This window comes from Lagopus muta, chromosome 1, assembly GCF_023343835.1.
Source record: "Lagopus muta isolate bLagMut1 chromosome 1, bLagMut1 primary, whole genome shotgun sequence".
In the NCBI taxonomy this organism is placed as follows: Eukaryota; Metazoa; Chordata; class Aves; order Galliformes; family Phasianidae; genus Lagopus; species Lagopus muta.
The window spans coordinates 176657423-176675492 of record NC_064433.1 but is presented as its reverse complement, the minus strand read 5'-3'; the positions used below and the strand labels follow the sequence as shown (position 1 = coordinate 176675492).

The window sequence follows — 18070 nt, the reverse complement described above, 5'->3', positions numbered from 1 at the left end:
TGCATGGTTGTACAACTGGTGACCTCTGAGCTAGAGAAGAAAAAAATGAATAAAGAGGTGTAAACTTCAATTAATTGATGAGAAGTTTGAAAGCAACAAATCAGGACAGAAAATTAACAGGATTTATTTTTTCTTATACGATTAAATTATGATCATTGTTTAACCATACTGGAAAGTAATTTTTCATTTCTCCTCCCAGAATCAATTAGAAGTATTTTTTAATATTTTTTCCATACTCTCTCACTTATTCCTTTTTTTTTTTTTTTTTTTTTCACCCTTGAAGGAGATTGTGAGAGATTTAAGCTTGCTTGGGGACAGATTACAGGAAAAAAGTCATAGCAGTCATAAACTGTCTAGGGAGTGAATTACTGTCTCCTCTTTTATTTGGGATTAGACATACTTAAACAAGATCAGCAAGGGACTTTCAGAAAAAAACATAACAAAACACCACAGTGGCTGTCAAGAAGAAATATGTGCTAAACCCAGAAAACTAAATAGCCTTCTACTCATAATAATAATAATAAAAAAACCCCACACACTACATAGCTGAATTTAAAGCACCACTGAAAAAGTTTTGGAGGAAAAGTACAAAAAATAGTTTCTGTCTCAAAAATTCCAGGGAAACTGCCAGGCATGAGAATGAAAAAAAAAAAGCCTGGAATTTCAGTGGATTTCTGGCTTTATGTTTGAAGTGTGACAATCTCTAAGATGAGGGCAGGTATTAGAAGATGATATTGTTGTAAAAACGAAGTGGTGGTCACCTGAGACAGAAATTTGTTCACATTTCTGAGTTACAGCTTCTTGTATTTAATTTACCCTTCTTTGTTATATCTATATGTGTATATACACACATATAATGAGCTTGTTGTGTGTTGTTTTATATCTTCTTAAACTGACACAGGACAATAAAAATTCCAATTGCACCTGGCTTTGAGGCACCACTTCTGATAGTGATTTACATAAGCACTCTACAAAATAAATTCGATTAATGTTTCCTACCTTTTGCCAGTGAAAAAAAACTGTTTTGAAGATGTGAATGGTGATGGTAAGGACAAGACAACTGGCAAGAAATCGTGCAGCAGTCTGGGGCTGCACACGTGTTCCTTGGGTCACGCCTTAAGAGCTCTGAGACCATCCTGTTACTACGTGAATGGCACAGGAGGATGCGCTGCCTTGACAGCCTCCTCAACTTGCCTGTGGTTCCAGCAGAAGCTGCAGAAGTGGAAATCCCACCATGGAGGATGGAAAGGAGCAGCTTTGGTTGCTGTTTTGACTGTGTTCTGTACAATAGTGAGAAAGAGCTTAACTGGTGTCATAAAATATATATGGAATTGCTTCTACATGGATTCTTACTATTTGTGGATTACTTCTTTACTTCTGCTTTCACAACAGAACAAGAATAAGCTGAGAAATGATCTGATATTGTTTCATGGTCTCGTTCTTGTCCAGTAAAAAGCAGTCTGATTTCTTCAGAAATCATAAGTAGGGAATACACACAAGGAGACCCCTATACATACAGCAGCTGCAGGGAGATGGAGAATAGAATGATTAACCACGTTCCCCCTCTATAACCCATTTGCCTCCTGTGTTTGGGGCTGTAGGAAGGGAGGAGGCACAAGGACTGGCTTACTGCAGCTTCACACTGACTCAAGAGACACAGACAGTTTCCATTTTCTTTGTGTCATCTGAACGCAAAGGAGAACAAGGCAAATGAAGTGCCCTGATACTGTGGCTGTCTGACATTTTTAAAGTGTTTGGGCTGCAGACTAAAAGGGTCGGACATCATTGGTGCAGATACAGATGGCTGCACTTCCAAAAAGATTTTTAAGTCAGCCCAACTGCAAAGTAGAAGCATGAGGAAAATATCTGTAAGTAATGAGGTGAGAACATCAGTCTCAGATTTCTGAATTCCCATACAAGTAAAGTGAAATTTCACTAAGAAGGCATTCCTTTTTTTTTTTTTTTTTAAAGTTTCAAGCCTGTGTGGCTCTGTAATGCAGTAATATCTGTGTATTTAACTAATGTGACAAGTTTTAGTGTGTCCTAATCAAATCTAATCACCTCTACGTTCCGCTAGGTGCTACACTGATCAATGGAAAAGCTTTCTAGGCAACAACCTGGAAAACGATAAAAGCATTTACCACCATTCTTTTCTTCTTTTGACAATGATCTATGTCTGTACAGCTCATCAGTCATCTCTTGTAAAAACAGCGTGGCACTTTGATCAAACAGCCAACAATAGCTGCCCGCGTAAGGTAAAATGTTATGAGAGGCCATCAGATAGAAATCACATTTTCTCTGAACAATAGGAACCTAGAAGTGATGTGCTTGATTTACTTGCAAATAAAATCATGTGAAAAGTGATATCTTCACACAGGTTAAAAAGACACTGATTCTTTTATTCACCTTTCTGTGTGTTAAACAAACTTCACTGTCATGTTGCAACTGAGATGGAGTGTCTACACAGTGATAAAGAGGCTCATTCCAACTCTACGAAAAATAACTGCCACTGTTGAAAAATTACCTGCATTAAACCTTACACTTATCCCACAGATTTTAAGAGCAAGATGTGGGAGTTTGATTTTGATTACAGGCTTCTATCTGTGTGGTAGGCAAAGGTCTTTAACCCATACGTTCTGATCATACTCGGTACATAGCTTCATCAATGTCATGCCTCATTGGGTCAGCGTGGGATTTTATCTAAAAGCCAAGGCATTTCAGTTTACACTGTATATGCAAACACAACCTTTTACTGGTGCTCTCTGCCTTTTGTTTCATTGAGAGAATCTATGCTATTTATATAGAAGGGAGCTGCTGGCATCTTAAACTTATTTTACTCAGATTCCTATTGAGTAGGAGGTCTTCAAAAGAGAAAGGCTGTTTATTTGAAGACTGGTATGTACTCGAGCCAGTAGAGTGGAACGCTCTTTAGAGTTAAGAAAATTGTCTTCCTTTTTCAGTCTGGCTTCCCTCAAACCTTTACTGACTGAAACAACATCCATTTTTTAAGGGGGCTGGCACAGATTCCCCCTGATTCTGAACAAAAATTCAAGTAAACAATTATCCCAATTTGTTTCCACAGTCTGTAAACGTCCAATTATTTTTGTAGAAGAAGTAATACTAATATAGATAATCTTCTCTTGATGTTGTGTTCAAAATGCAAATCAAGAATCACAGAGATGTACAGGCATTTAACTTCCATTTATTTCAAAGTGTGCATTTGGCTTCTGGCCCAACATTCACGTAACGAGATGTGTCCTGGCTTCATACTAAAAGAAGAAATTGATCTCCCAAGTAACAGAGAGTTTTAACCAGTTAAATGTTGATGCTGTGTCACTGATGGTCGTCATGACTGATTTAAAGGAACACGGGAAGAAAGAACCCTTCAGTGAAAACACAAACACCTGATACCAGTTGGATTTTGAAGTTGAAATCAACCACAGCAGAGCTTCATGCTGTAATGTGGACAGGGATTAGAGCATTTTTCTGACACGTGTAACGCGTGCACTGAATGACTCCAGTCTTAGAACTTCATTCGAGCTTCTGATTTTTCAAGCTTGCAGTGAAACAGACTTACAAGCAATGCTTTTCCAGCAGTAGTGACTACTTGGTAACGCACCACAGCTTCAGTCTGACCCTGTTTACCATCTGGCTCAACTTTAAGTACCTGCACAAGCGCCACTTGTTGCCTTTTGTTGCACTATTGCCCTAGTGCAATAGTTCAAAGGGTGAAAAAAGGCACCGCTGAAATTTCAACAGAAGTTGGAATTCGAAGCAAGCAGAAATGTTTCCTGTATCGTAACATGACAGTTGTAATGGGGAACATCTCAATTCAGTAAAGTTTAATTGATTAGCACTGTTCTAAAAAAATACGAATCATACTGTCTTACAGTATGCTGTGTGTTGGCAGCACACAGCTGCCAAGAATGGTAACCTCAACCCTTGTGACCTCCAGCCCTTTTGCTGCTTTTGAGTTCATCAGGGTAGGATGCAGAAAATTGAGCACGATTTCCCTGCAGACAATAGGTCCAAGGAGTTACATCAGAACTTCAATCATGTGAAACCACAAATGGTCTTCTACCTGGTTATCCGTTTAACTTTCTGAACCAACTCAGCATAGGGTCAGGCTAATACCAGTGTCAATGCAGAGCAGAGGTGTTACAAACAGGACTGGCTGCAAAAATACCTGAAAAACTCAGAATAGCGAAGTTTTTCCTTTCCTTCTTTTCCAAAGAAATGCACCAGCAGCATGGTATTAACACTACAGCTTTCCAATTCGGCTTCCTGTAAAACAAACAAAAAAATCCCTGATGATTATTGCTATCTACTCACTGCAAATCTGGAAGTATTTATGGGAAGTACAATTTCACAAGAGATGCTTGTAATTAAATTACTGTTCCCAAAGCTACCACACAAGAATCTTCAAGCTGAATATTTCTTCCACATCAGCTGGTAACAGTGTATGTACATCCTGCCCCTAAATATTCTGTATGGAAGTTGAGTACAATTTACAACCACCTCTGTTACAGTTTATTATTAGAATGGAAAAGGTTGCTAGTTAAAGTGCTGTAAGGCTTTACCTTTAGGTGAACTGAGGCTTTACATAAACGTAACATCTCTGTAAAAGAAAGTTCTTAGGCATTTCTAGTTTGTTACAGTCATTTAAGAACATTTATGAGACTTCACAAAGTGGAACTAGAAAAACAAAAACATTCACAGTGTTCTATTATGGTTTGGTCTCGGAAGGCTTCTTGCCAATCTTCAGTGCTATTCAATGTTCTGTTTTTAAAAATCTGATACAGAGATTTCTGCAGAAAAACGATGCATGCTATTTCAACTCAACAGCATCTTTAACAAGCCTAAACCCACACATAATGCTGGGTTTCTGTTCTTTTCTTCTTTCAGCACCAGTGTACTGGCATTTCTTTGAACGCAACAAAACACTGGGAAACATGAAGAGAGATTTTTTTTTTAAGTCCAGAGGGATTTCAACAAACTATTCTTATGACATCTAAATAGCCTCTGTGTCTTTTATCTGGTTGAAGAGGTAAGATGAAAGACAAGAGTCTATTCATAAGGTTTAATACTAATGGTTATTTAGCTTTCAGCATCATCAATAACAAGTCCCATTAGTCCACTGCGTTTCATGCTTATTGCATACGGGACACAGTTATGTTATAGTTAAAATGTAACATTCCTCATTTCCACTGCAAACCACAATGCACTAAATGTCAGTGATGCAAGTCATGAATGAGTGAATCTAGAAAAAAAAAGTTTTCAAGACACAAGCAAACTGCACTTATTGAACTTTATCATTTAACTGCAGGCAAAGAATATTTAAATACCCACGAGGTCCATCCTTCTAAAGTTTAAACACTTCAGATTGCTGTGAAGACTGATGCATAAACATTCGTACGGGCTTTTTTGAAAGTCAAAAGTCAAATGCTTGTGTATGCTTGTTTGAAAGTCAACCCCTGACTATTAGCGTTGGAATGCAAAGTTTTCTAAGAAGAAACAGAAAAGAATCAATGCATTTCCCACTGCAGTGAGATTCTAATCTGCTTTTTGTTTGCTTGTTCAAAGAGCACTTGAAAAATACAAGGAATAAATTTCTGATGTAATTTTTAAAACGAAGCTCGTGACTATGGAATTTAATACTTCCAATTTAACAACTCTGTATTAAAACCAGTGTTGCACTGAAAGCGATCTGAAAAACAAAGTTTAAGACAACCTCTTAAAAGCTAAATCTGCAACAGAAAAATAATTTTCTTCTATTCAGGTTCCTCTAGCTACAAGCCAGATGAAGACATACAAACAATACCCATCTCATCTTATCTAAGACGACAAAGCCTATCCCTGGATTTATAACAAATATGGACCTACTCGTTCACTACCCTCTTTATCAGCTGAAATTCCAAAGTGGAATTGGCAGATGTCCAAACACTGGTTAGAGTTAAATGTATTTTAAAACTACAAAGCAGCACATTTCTTCAAACGAGAATATGCAATAGGAGACCAGAGAAACTACAGCTTAAGGGTAGAACTGCAGAAAAAGAAATGCTTTTACTAAAGTTAATGCTATTAAAGTACATGCTAGTACATAATTCATTTTTTCCCGCAGAATCGTTAGGAGCTTTTGCTGCTGAACTGCATAAATTAGTACCAACATGACAAATGTTTGTTAGAAGATAATGAGAGCTCTATTAATATTTCCAACACCTCACCGTCCCGAGCTTAGGTAGAACAACTTAGGTTTGGAATGTCTCTTGGCAATGAGAAAGAAATGGTAACCTAACCTTGTGGCAGCAAAAACAGAGTGGCAGTTTTCACTTACAGAGCCACAAACTAAACTGACTGTACTCAGGTGTGTGTGGCGGCTTCAGCCTTTGCAGGTTGCACTTCAGCACCTTTTTGGGTTCATGCCTTAGAGAAAGATGAGTCACAGAAAGAAGAATGGATGGTGATGTTCCCATCTGGATGTATGCATGTTGATGGGGCATGGACACGTGTCTCATTTGGGGAGCTCAGACATTCTCCTGGGTCCATTGTCTCAGACAGAGGATCCCAAAGACCAATCTCTGATGTAGCCCAAGTCTATATGAACTAAGGAACAGGTGTGTACATACTGGAAACATTAAACTCATGTTCCTGGAGCAATTTTAACACCTTATAAACCTTCAAAAATGTCATCAACTGATCATTCAAGAGATCATTTAAAAATGAAATCAGATAACACAATCAGGTATTTCCTTTTTATGTTACACAGACTGTTAATATAGAACCTACATAATCCTGTAACTTCCCACCGAGCTTTTCACATTTAGGACCTGGCATTGCAGCAAGTAGCAACAAGTGCCACTGGAGAAACTTATCACATGGCAAGACAATATTTTCAGAATAATGTACCTAACTGATTTTCAAACTCATCTGAAATGTTAATAGACTCGCTGCCTCTGGATTCTTACCACTTTCCATTGTAGAATTTGCTTGAGGCATGAAAGTATTCATCACAATTAAAATCTGTAGTATGTTCCTAATCTTACTTATATCCTGGGAGATGATATTTGCTGTGTAATATCTTGTTTTCATAGAAAATGTAAAAATAATATACATTTTGGATTATATTAAAAAAAATAATAATTTTTTGTTAAGATAGAAGGTGAGAGAATGGTTGAAGAGGTGGTAAAGAAAGGAGAGTCACTAATTTCAATCTGCTAGTGAAGATCAAAATCTTTCCAAAACTAAGACTAAAACCTTGCAATTTTTTTTTTCCCAGTCCATTCCTCTGAACTATTACTTGTTTTTCAGTTGCTAAGTTAGTCACTTCCTCAGGCCATGCCTCACTTCCTCAAGCCATCCAGCCTTCCATCTAACAGCTTTGCTCAAATATGGCTCAAGAGCACTGTGGTTTCTGTCACTCAGAGAGCTCCAAGATGTTGGAATATATCCCGCAACTCAGCTTCAGGAAGCAGTTTTTAAAGATGTAGCCATTATGATATGAATCCCACCAGGTACAGCCAGCCAGAACAACTAAAAGCAGGCAAACGAGTGAGACTAGGAAATCCAGGTCTCCAAAAGCAGCCTTTTTTTGGCAAAGCCCAGATGGCCTGAAAATGGCTCCAGAATGAACACGTCATTTTAGGATGCGTCAGCTTTAATCACGTAAATCCATACTGCAGTTTTGAACACGTTGCTTTCTCAGATTCTCACTTGGCAGGGTTCAAGAATACACCAGGTCTGGTACAGGCAGGTAAAGCTGTGCACCTCACTTTTTGTACAGAAGATATAACAGACATTAACTTATGAGAAAATTTATATTCAGCACTTGGGAGTGAACGCTCCCATTACCTGTGGGTTGGCTGTTTGTTAATGACAGCTGATGCCATGGAGTAGCTATGCCATAGCATCAGTGCCTTAGCAAGGAGGAAAACCTAACTTCTTGAATGTCTTCAGTTTGCAGCACCTCACTGCAAAGCCTGCTGCTGTTCCTTAGGAGGCACTGAATAAAAATGGTTGCCAGCCAAATAAGATTATGCTAATCTGGAAGCCAATCTTGTGGGAGATGCTCGATGACAGAAATCAGAGTGGGTTCTGGCTTGCTTTGCTGCCAGCAGGCTGAGGGCACCCAGCCTGGCTGTACTGGGCCTGTCTGGGGTGCTGGGGAAGCCGCCTCTGTGTGGCTGGGCTCAGCCCTCACCAGCGTACAGGTCCTGCCTCCCTGCCACGTCATACTTTAGAAATATTAATTTCCATAAAGAGCAGAGAATTTGTCACAAGGAACCCCTTCAGGAGGTACTGAGCTCTGTGAAGCTCATTATTCCGATTAATGTTAATGTGGCCTCTGAGGCAAAGTCTGCATCTCCACCCCACCATCCCACTGCCTCCCTGACAGGCAGTGTGTGTATGCCGACTGGACCTGCATACATGCAGCTTTTCCGGTTCATTCCAATTGATTTTATAAGCCAGTGCACTATGTAAAGCAGAGCAACACTATACTAGATTCTTCCTGCTCTGATGCCAGGGCTACAGCTGATAGATGTGTAGGTATTGGGCCAGAGCTGTGCCCTCCCTCCCTTGTGTGGAGCCTACACTGCTGTTTTTTGGGATCCATAAGGATCATGGGGTCCGACCCCAGCTCTGCACAGCACCACCCCAAATCCAGTTCCTGGGTCTGAGAGGCTGTCCAAACACTCCTGCGCCCACAGCCCTGGGCAGGCTGCTCCATGCCCACCGCCCTCTGCTGCAGACCCTTTCCCTCACTCCCAGCTGCCCTCTCCCGACGCAGCTCCATGCCGTTTCCTTGGGCCCTGTTGCTGTCACGGAGAGCAGAGCTGAATGAGGTTACACAGCAGGGATGAAAGGGGTAACCTTGCCTCATGCCTGTAAAACAGAAAGCAATGCTGCTGTGACCACAGCAGGCTTCCAGATGAATTTCTTGTGGGAGAGACTTTCACTATCCAAGTCCAAGGTAATGTACTTGCATAATAGGTGTCTAGAAAAATTATAGAATCACAGAATCATTTGAGTTGGAAGGGATCTTTAAAGGTCATTCACCTGAAGATGGGACTAGTGGAACACTGCCAGTGCCAGAAGGGATGTGTCTCCATCTCTCTTGAGGATGTAATGGCATCAGATCATGTGGAAAAATAAAATATTTTCCTTGTCTGTGAGGTAAGCAGTGACCCAGCAGTTTTTTAATAGCTTGGTATTTTGATGCAGCGCTGCTTGGCTTTTCAGGGGGTTACCTGCCTGGAGGGATTCCTTTAAACAATGAGGGTTCAACATATCCCAAAGCTGTTCAACAGAATTCAATGTCATTTGGCTAATACAAAACATATACGTAGCATGAGATGGTTCAAGAAGAAATGTGCACTATATATGAAGTAAAAGGTGACAATATGTATGACACTGTTTGGAGAGGGACATCAATTTTAGTTTTGGGCTGTGTCCTTTGAAAATTTGATGTGTTGCATAGATATGCCGTAGCCCTGTCACAGAATGTTACTGCAACACAAAAGCATAGCTGTTAACCACCACCTTCACCCATTCAATTTAGGCAGTCCTCAGTTATCATGAGCCCAGGGCTTTGCAGACTTCGAAGTTATGGACAGAAAATTTCAAATTACTTAGGAATTCTAATAAGCAGATGGACAAGTTATGAGATGGCCTGCCCAGTCTCTGGGGCTGAGATGCACTGCAGTGCTGCAATGTTTGAAGGTCATACATGGTGACAAACGTGAGGACAACTGATGTCATTCACCACTCTTAGAAGGAAATAAAGAGAAGAAAAAGAGAGAAGTAAACAGGCTAAAACAATTGCTACACAACAATAGGAAAATACCCATGTGCTACCATAAAAGTAGACCATTTAAGAGAGATTAATAGCTATGTCCCCAAGTACTAGTTAAATGTCTAAAAAAAGCACACAGAAGTTAGATTCTTTGTGTGAAAATGCATTCATTATGGAATTCAGGAGCATACGTTTAACCATTTGGAACTTAACAATGCAGGTAATATTTCCCCACATTAATTCAATTTTAAAAACAATTATAGAAGATTCTGCATTGTCATTCCTTCCTGAACACCAAGCAATAGCTAAACTTATTTTCTAAGTTGATCCATTGCACAAAGCATATTAAATTGGAGGTATTGAAACTGCCTGACAACTCATTAATCTAAACAGAAGGACCCAGGAACAAAGTCCCTGCTCTAGCTGTAGGGCAGATATCAGCAAACATTCGCTTTGGTTTCACTACAGCAATGCTGATGCAGATAACACTGTTACAGCAACCTTTTAAAGGAACTCAGGAAACCAATACCAAGAAGCAACTACTGCATTTAACTGGACAACACCTTTTTCAAAATACACCAAACAGGTTGATGGTTCAGTAAGCCTGCCTGCATCTATCTGTATGTGTGCCTGTGCTGTAAGTAAATCACATGGGAAAAAATCAGCAAAGAAAAGCCTCCTAAATGACTGGGCTGGTTAAGGCTAGGCAACTTTTTCTGATGTCCTTCCCGCATTGATAACAACATTGGAAAAAGAAAAATCTCTCAATCAAAATGTGTTCATTTGGAGAACCAAGCTCACTGCAATCCCTGTCAAAGGCCACAACTGTTACCATAACTGGTAACATTCTGAATGTTAGTGGCATATTCAGACTCCCAATCCAAGAAACAGAGATGCATGGACCAAAGATGGTGCAAAGCAAAAAAAGGGCTATTTCTTTTCCTAGCACAGTCTCTCAATGAGTATTGGGGGGTATATCTCATCATTAAATGACTGACCTGGGCTTCTGCCTGCCTGCTGGGCAGGGAACACACCTCGACATGTCTGGAGGTGAAATGAAGTTGCAGACTGCCATTTAAATCTTATGGTCATAAGGCAGTGACACTTTTTTCATCTGGCATCACAAATCAAACTGGGATTACTCTGAAAGAGCAGTGAACGTGAATGCAAATTACAAAGGTATGGGAGCAAAGAACTGTCCCAAACAGCAAACTTCTGTTGCAACTTCCCAGCTTTTGAAGAACAGTGTAAACGTAAATATTTTTATGCTTTACCTGCTTTGATTGAAAATAATACTGTAAGTGCCATAGCTGTGAGAAATAGGGAGTAAACATACGAAAATTGATACCACATTGCACTGTTAGCTGCACTGCTTATAATCAACTTGTGCTTAGAGAGACAGAGACAGGAAGTAAAAATAAAAATGACAAATTGGATTTTCCTGAGTAAAAATATGGAAAACAGAAGAATTTCAAGATATTTGTACTCTATAAATGTATTTATTTCATCTTTTGAGCACACTATAATCCATTTATAATTTGTTAAGAAACTGCTTTTAATTTTGTTTTTTTGTTACAGTAATTTCAGATATTTTGCAATGGAGCATTATGAAGAGGCACAACAAAATGGAGACACTCTGGCTCAGGTAACTAATTAGCTCCTACTACACTTATGTGTTTTTAGACAAACCTGTCCAACTGTATCAAAGTTTCTCTGGAAATCTGATAGAATGAAGATTATTTTTCTTTCACTCTTACAGAAATTAAGTCTCAGTTGAAATTGGTTTGAAGGAGCAGACAACCCCATTACTTGTAGCTATTTTAATCTGGTGACTGAAGAGTTGGTTGTTGATCAGCCAAATAATTTTCAGTTGAACTCTGTATGCACAGTGAGGGACCAAATACCTGCATGCAACAAAGGCAATTTATGTTTATGCCTAGTCAATACTAAAGGTGTTACCCATACTGTCACTTCTGTTTTGTCTGAGATTGGTGAAAAAGCAAATAACACAAGCCAACCTTACTCTTTGTAGAAACTGCTGATGCACAGTGGGTTTATAAAGCAGATCCCTGTATTAATTTCTTATTGAAACAACATTAGCATTTGCTTAGCTTATAACATCAGCAGTTGATGTCCCATTCCCAACTATCCATTTTCAGTTTAAGACTGAAAGCAAGTCTGTGGAGAGAATAAGCAATGCAACAGAGATTGTGTTGAGGATGCAGGAAACACTTCAGATGGAGATAGCTCATCTGCACTCTCCTCTCTGCCTCAGTTCATTGGCTTCTGCCGAGGTGTTCTCAGTACACTGAGATGTTCCCCCTCTGTTTTCAGTCTCATTCAATCTCATTCAGGCAACAGAATGTCACTGTGCTGAACGGAGACTGAAGAAGAGATGACAGCTGCCAAACACTCATCTCAGAAAAGAAGGTAGGTTACACTGGCAAGATTTAGGGAAGAACAGCCAGAATGGAGCAGGAATTTACCTTCTCCTTTCCCTGATGGTGTGCATTTGCCATTTCCTAATGGTCCCAGTCCCTTCTAACCCAGCCTGAAGACAGCATTCTAAGATTGTTTCCTCTTCTGGTCCGCAATTAAGCTATTTCTTTTTGGAAGTGGAACTATCAAAGGCAAAGCTTGCCTTTGTCACCTGAACCACAGCAAATATATTTCAAACCGTTGTGGTCTGCCCCGCAGATGGCTCAGCACCAAACGCTCACTCCCCTCCTTCTCAGAGTGAAGGGGGAGAGAATAAGAAAAACAACAACAAAGTAGCACTCGGGGGTTGAGGTAAAACTATATATATATAATATATATATATAAACTATATATATATATAGAGTTTTAAACTATATATATATATATATATGAATGTAAAGAACAAGTGACACACAAGCAATTGCTCACCACTCCCCAGCTGATGCCCAGCTTTCCCTAAGTGGCAGAAGAGAGCCAGATAACTCTCATCCCCTTCAAAACTCCTGCGTGATGCCATATGGCATGGAATAACACTTGGCCAGTTTAAGTCAGCTGTCCTAATTCTGTTCCCCCTCAGCTGTGTAGCCATTATTTAGTTTCCCTTCACTGTGAAAGGCCTTGGCTCTGTACAGCACTGCTTAGCAGCTATTAGCATTGCTGTATTATCAACATTGTTTTTCTCCTCGATCAAAAACATACCACCCTACCAAACACTCTGAAGAAAGTAATTCCATCCTGACTGAAAATAAGACACAAACCAACTCAAAATAAGCTGATATTACTGCAGCAGCAGCACTTACATTAAGTTCAAGGTATCAATTCATGTTTGCAGCCATTTTTTCTCATGTGTCAATACAGAGGGTTTTCTGGATTTTTCGTTAAGTATAATGAAGTTACTTTAAAACAGAACCTTGCAGAAACTAAATAATGGCTACACAGTTATTAATATATATGTATTTATATTACACAGAAGTAGAATAAATTAATTGCATAAACTTCATCAGGACATGCAGAAACGAAAATAATTTTTCTTCCCAAGTTACAGAATTGACATCCAATGCACTTATATTAATTATAACAGTCATTGATGCTTATATACACATCAAAAAAATAACAAAGTCAACAGGAAATATGACAGTACCTTTGTTAAGAAAAATGCATCTCTATTTCATACCTGAAATACGGTTTCATCTCCAGCTGTTTTCAAATCATCTTCCTTTCCAATGATTCTCTGCATCTGCATTCATTTAGACATAACAAAACAGGAAAATTACAAGATTGGTATTAAAAGAGTCTCTCAGAAACTTGCACTAATTTCACAATAACTGGAAACTCATTTAGGTTTTTGCCAGGTTCTCTTTTTATGACAAAGTATTTGCATACTAAGGATATTTTGCTATTCAGATACACTTTCTGAGGAAAGCCTGATCTATTGTGGTTAATATTGCCTAGCAGAGCATATGAATCTGTCTTCTGCAATCCAGTGGACACTTTTCTAAGAGATGGTCTTGCACCACAAGTTTAGCATCCACTCCATAAAATCTTGAAACTCAGAGACAGAACATCAAGGGTCATCTGGAGAAGAGAAATTATCCTGTGAATCTCATGCTGTCCTCCTAGACATCTTTACTGCTACAGACAAGATCTTCTAGACACAAAAGACTTGTCTGTTCAAATGAGGTATACTGTACAATTAACAAAAAAAAGAGTAATTCAATTAAATAAGCAACCATATTTTCAGAACTGGCATGAAGCACAATGCGTTCTGAGCTTCCTCTCCATCCCACAAATGAAATGAATACTGAATGAATTAGCTAATGTGATCTTTAGAAGTACTGAAATGACTCACACTTAAAAACTGTCTGAAGTAGAAGTTTAAGGTAATATTAAAAATGCATTAATTTGCTGATTATTAAAATCACCTCAAGTGTTCCTTGGCTGCAAGCTTTCTTTATGATTGTATTTTAGCCTGGGAAGTCAACAGTGCCAAAGAATGAGAGATCTAACAAAGCACAATGTACACCTACCTTTCACAGACATTAGAATGAATCCTTGAAGCGACAGCAAAAATGAAAGAAGAAAGGACTTATCAAATCTAAGGCATAAACGTGGAGTTACACTGAGCATTCTGGATATGGGGTTTTTAGGAAAGACGGTTCTAAAGTTCAGGCTGCTGCTTGTTTACCAAGCATTTCTGAGCAATTCCTCACCCATGACCAAATCTGCATGGCCATTATTTTGTAAGTTTTTCAAATCTCTTCTTAGGGCTTTATATTTCTCCCCCTCCTTTTTTTTCTTTTCTTTTTTGCTGTGTAGTTCAGAGAAGGAACATAGGTTTGTAAGCAGTGAGTAGGAAAAACCTGCATGCTATTTGTTTTGCCACAGATCTTCTCATGACCTTAAACTTTTAACTAATTCACCTGTTGTTTTTTTTTTTTTAATCATAGTTTTTGAGTTCCTTGGGATAGTTAATTTCTACTAGTGTTGTTTGAACAGCTCGAGTTGACAATCTAAAGACAAGACAGTTCAACATATGAGTTCCTCCAAGTTTCTCTAAGTTCTTTTTCACAGAATCACAGAATCACAGAATGGCCAAGGTTGGAAGGGACCTCAAGGATCATGAATCTCCAACCCCCCTGCCACAGGCAGGGCCACCAACCTCCCCATTTAATACCAGACCAGGCTGCCCAGGGCCCCATCCAACCTGACCTTGAACACCTCCAGGGACGGGGCATCCACAGCCTCTCTGGGCAGCCTGTTCCAGCACCTCACTACTCTCTCTGTAAAGAATCTCCCCCTGACATCCAACCTAAATCTTCCCTCCATCAACTTAAAACCATTTCCCCTTGTCCTGCTGTTATCTACCCTTTCAAAAAGTTGACTCCCCTCCTGTTTGCAGGCTCCCTTTAGGTACTGAAAGGCTGCAATGAGGTCACCCCATAGCCTTCTTTTCTCCAGGCTGAACAAACCAGCTCCCTCAGCCTGTCTTCACAGGAGAGGTGCTCCAGCCCTCTGATCATCTCTGTGGCCTGCCTCTAGACCTGCTCCAACATTTCCCCATCTTTCATGTACTGGGGCCCCAGACCTGGACAAAGTACTCCAGATGGGGCCTCATGAGGGCAGAATGGAGAGAGACGATCACCTCCCTGTCCCTCCTGGCCACACTTCTGATTTTCACTTTTGATCACTACAAAACGATTGGCTAATACAGCAAAAACACTATGAATTTCCTGATGGCAAAATAGCAGTATTGACCTCTGGACACAAAAACAACTGCTTGCCCATTTTCCTTCTGAAAAACCGCATTTTTACTTAACTGAAAAAATCTAGCTGAAACAAGAGATGCAATAGGAAATGCTTTCCGAATGACAGAAAATGTGCTGTTCTTTTTTTCTGTTGTGTTTCATTTTTAAAGGACTCTTAGAAAATTTGTGAAGAATACTAAGCAACACAGACTCACAGTATTTTCTTGCAAGTGTTCTGGCAGGTTTTATTGTTTTATTACATGACATGTAAATCCATATTACTTTTGAAATTATTATTTGGGAAAGAATGATGATAATTTCCAGTAGCTTGCACATTTTTTCCAGCACAATGTAGCTGCTACTCACAGAAGGATGTGAATTCTGCCTTCGAGCAGTGGACTCTAGTATTCCAGTACTCAATTTCCCTATGTAACCTTTATCTGCATTTAATATTTATATCTGTTCACTGCCGTATGATACTAATGGCTAATTCAAAGAGAGTGACGCCTATTATGCATAATGCATGCCTCTCTCCTAAAGGCATACAAAGAAGCAACATTTTCTAAAGATGAGCTGGCTGAAAAGATACGTCCATTTTCAAGAAAAAAAACAAGAAAGGATTTTGCCTTTTGTAAATTTGTCGGAGAGAGTTTGGTGCACGTGGATGCTATCAGACTGTACAGTATTGGTGGTCAATACCAACCTTGACAACAGCTGACAATGCAGGGTGCTTGTTTGCTCAGTCCTGAACATCTGTGTAAAGATGTCAATTAAATCTGAATCGCACAGCTCTTGCATGTGGCAGTGAAGTTATCGTACTTCCACTCCCAATGAAGTTATTAATTTTACTTAGAAATCACCCACCAGAGCAATTAGGGAAATTCCTCATTGGCGATTTGGGGACCTTTGGTGGCCTTATCCTTGATGGGAGGTCTCAGGTGACTGTGCCTGGGTTATTATGTGCACCAGTATCAAATTCCTAATCAAGAGATGCACATCTGGAAATCCCCCTTGTCAAGTCTCATGTGAATGTGTTGGGCAGTATCTTACTGTTTGTCTAATAGACTGTCCGTGCAGCCTAACTCAGCTGTTCTTATACAAGCATTTGAACACATTAAAGCCACACCATTTTTCTTTCTGTTGGAGATTGTTTTAAGTAATACAAAGCAATGCTTTGCTATGTACTCCTTTCATGCAACATATTCTAGCAAACGTGATCTCAGATTGGATGGAAAAATGGGCTTGAAGATTTTAATGAACCTTCATTTAACAAACAGAAGCTATGCCGCTGCTTATGAGCTTTACAATCAATAAGCATGAGAAGATACATACCTTAAAAAATTCTTTCTTTTCAACTTGCTCATTGCCATCCGTATCTAACATTTTAAAAGCAATCTGAAATCCAGTCTGGGGTTCTGCAACAAAGTGTGAAAAAACTTTATGACGTATGCACACACACACCCATGCACATGCAGTTACACTTGTACAGGAATATTTAATCTAAAGGAAATACAGATTCTGTTTGACATCGCTGTGCACATGCATCATATTTCCAGTAAGCAATATGTACCCCATCCAATATAAACAAACTCTTAAATAAGACAAACACCTTTTTGCTGTTATTAAAGCAGTAGCAAAGCAGCAAATGCTGGCAGTATCTAAATACAGCCACAGATGTCCACCTGCTCCCAATGACTGTGAAAATGTTGTCCTACTGTCGTGGTCTTTCATAGACAGCGTCTACAGATTTCTCTGTAATCCTTGCTCACTTCTGAAATCTAGCTTTACCCCCTGTTTGGAGCTACTTTTAGCTGAGAATACTGGAAAGTGCTGTGAGAGACCATTAATTACCCCCCAGACTGGGTAATTAATGAGAAAGAAAGAGATAGAGTCTTTCTCCAGCACTTCTTGCACATGTTGCTGCATGCCACTATTTTCAGTCTTCGCTAGTCCAGAAGACAGACTGGTCTTGTAGCAGCTCCACGTTCTCCCAGTTCCTATTCCCATGGTGTTGTTCCATTCTCTTCTCCAACCTCCCTAAACAACCAACTCCAGTGTTACTGAGACGTAATAAACTGCTCCTTCTGGCCTTCTTTTCTTTGCTAAAGCATGTTTGTACACCTCCCATTACGCTGATTTTTTGGGAATTTTATACAACATTGCTCTGCATTTCCTTCACCCAGTGGATGTTTCTTTTCAACATGAACATTTAATGAGTTCTGAGTTTTGCAGGCGCTGTAAAAACACTGGGTGTTTTGAGCTCCTTCCCACAGTTTCCTGCTCTGACTTTGCTTACACGAGGTGACCTCGCTCATTAGCAAGCCCACACAGGAGGAGCGTGCTGCTGAAGTATATTTACTCACTGGCTCGCTGCAGTAGCCAGCACTTAGCCCAGTCATTTCTGGAGCAGGTGAATTAATTCCACAGCACAGTCATGTCAGGCATTAATGTGAAAGCCACAGAGTTATCTTCTCCAGCATACATTCATGTTTCCAAGAGCAATGTTGGACTCATGAGGGCAGTGAAGCAGTTTCTCTACAATTACTAATGCCTCCAG

The 18070-nt window shown here is 39.6% G+C and overlaps 1 protein-coding gene across 6 annotated transcripts in view; it reads right to left on the bottom strand.

The window, feature by feature from the left end:
* MICU2 (mitochondrial calcium uptake 2) overlaps positions 1–18070 on the bottom strand; it is a 130646-nt gene that overhangs the window by 7563 nt on the left and 105013 nt on the right. For all 6 annotated transcript variants that reach the window (XM_048934299.1, XM_048934305.1, XM_048934304.1 and 3 more), the window contains 3 exons: positions 16846–16928; positions 13443–13505; positions 4187–4284 (listed from right to left, as the gene is read on the bottom strand). In XM_048934299.1, coding sequence (XP_048790256.1) covers positions 4187–4284; positions 13443–13505; positions 16846–16928 — 244 coding nt within the window. The remainder of the gene's footprint in view (positions 1–4186; positions 4285–13442; positions 13506–16845; positions 16929–18070) is intronic.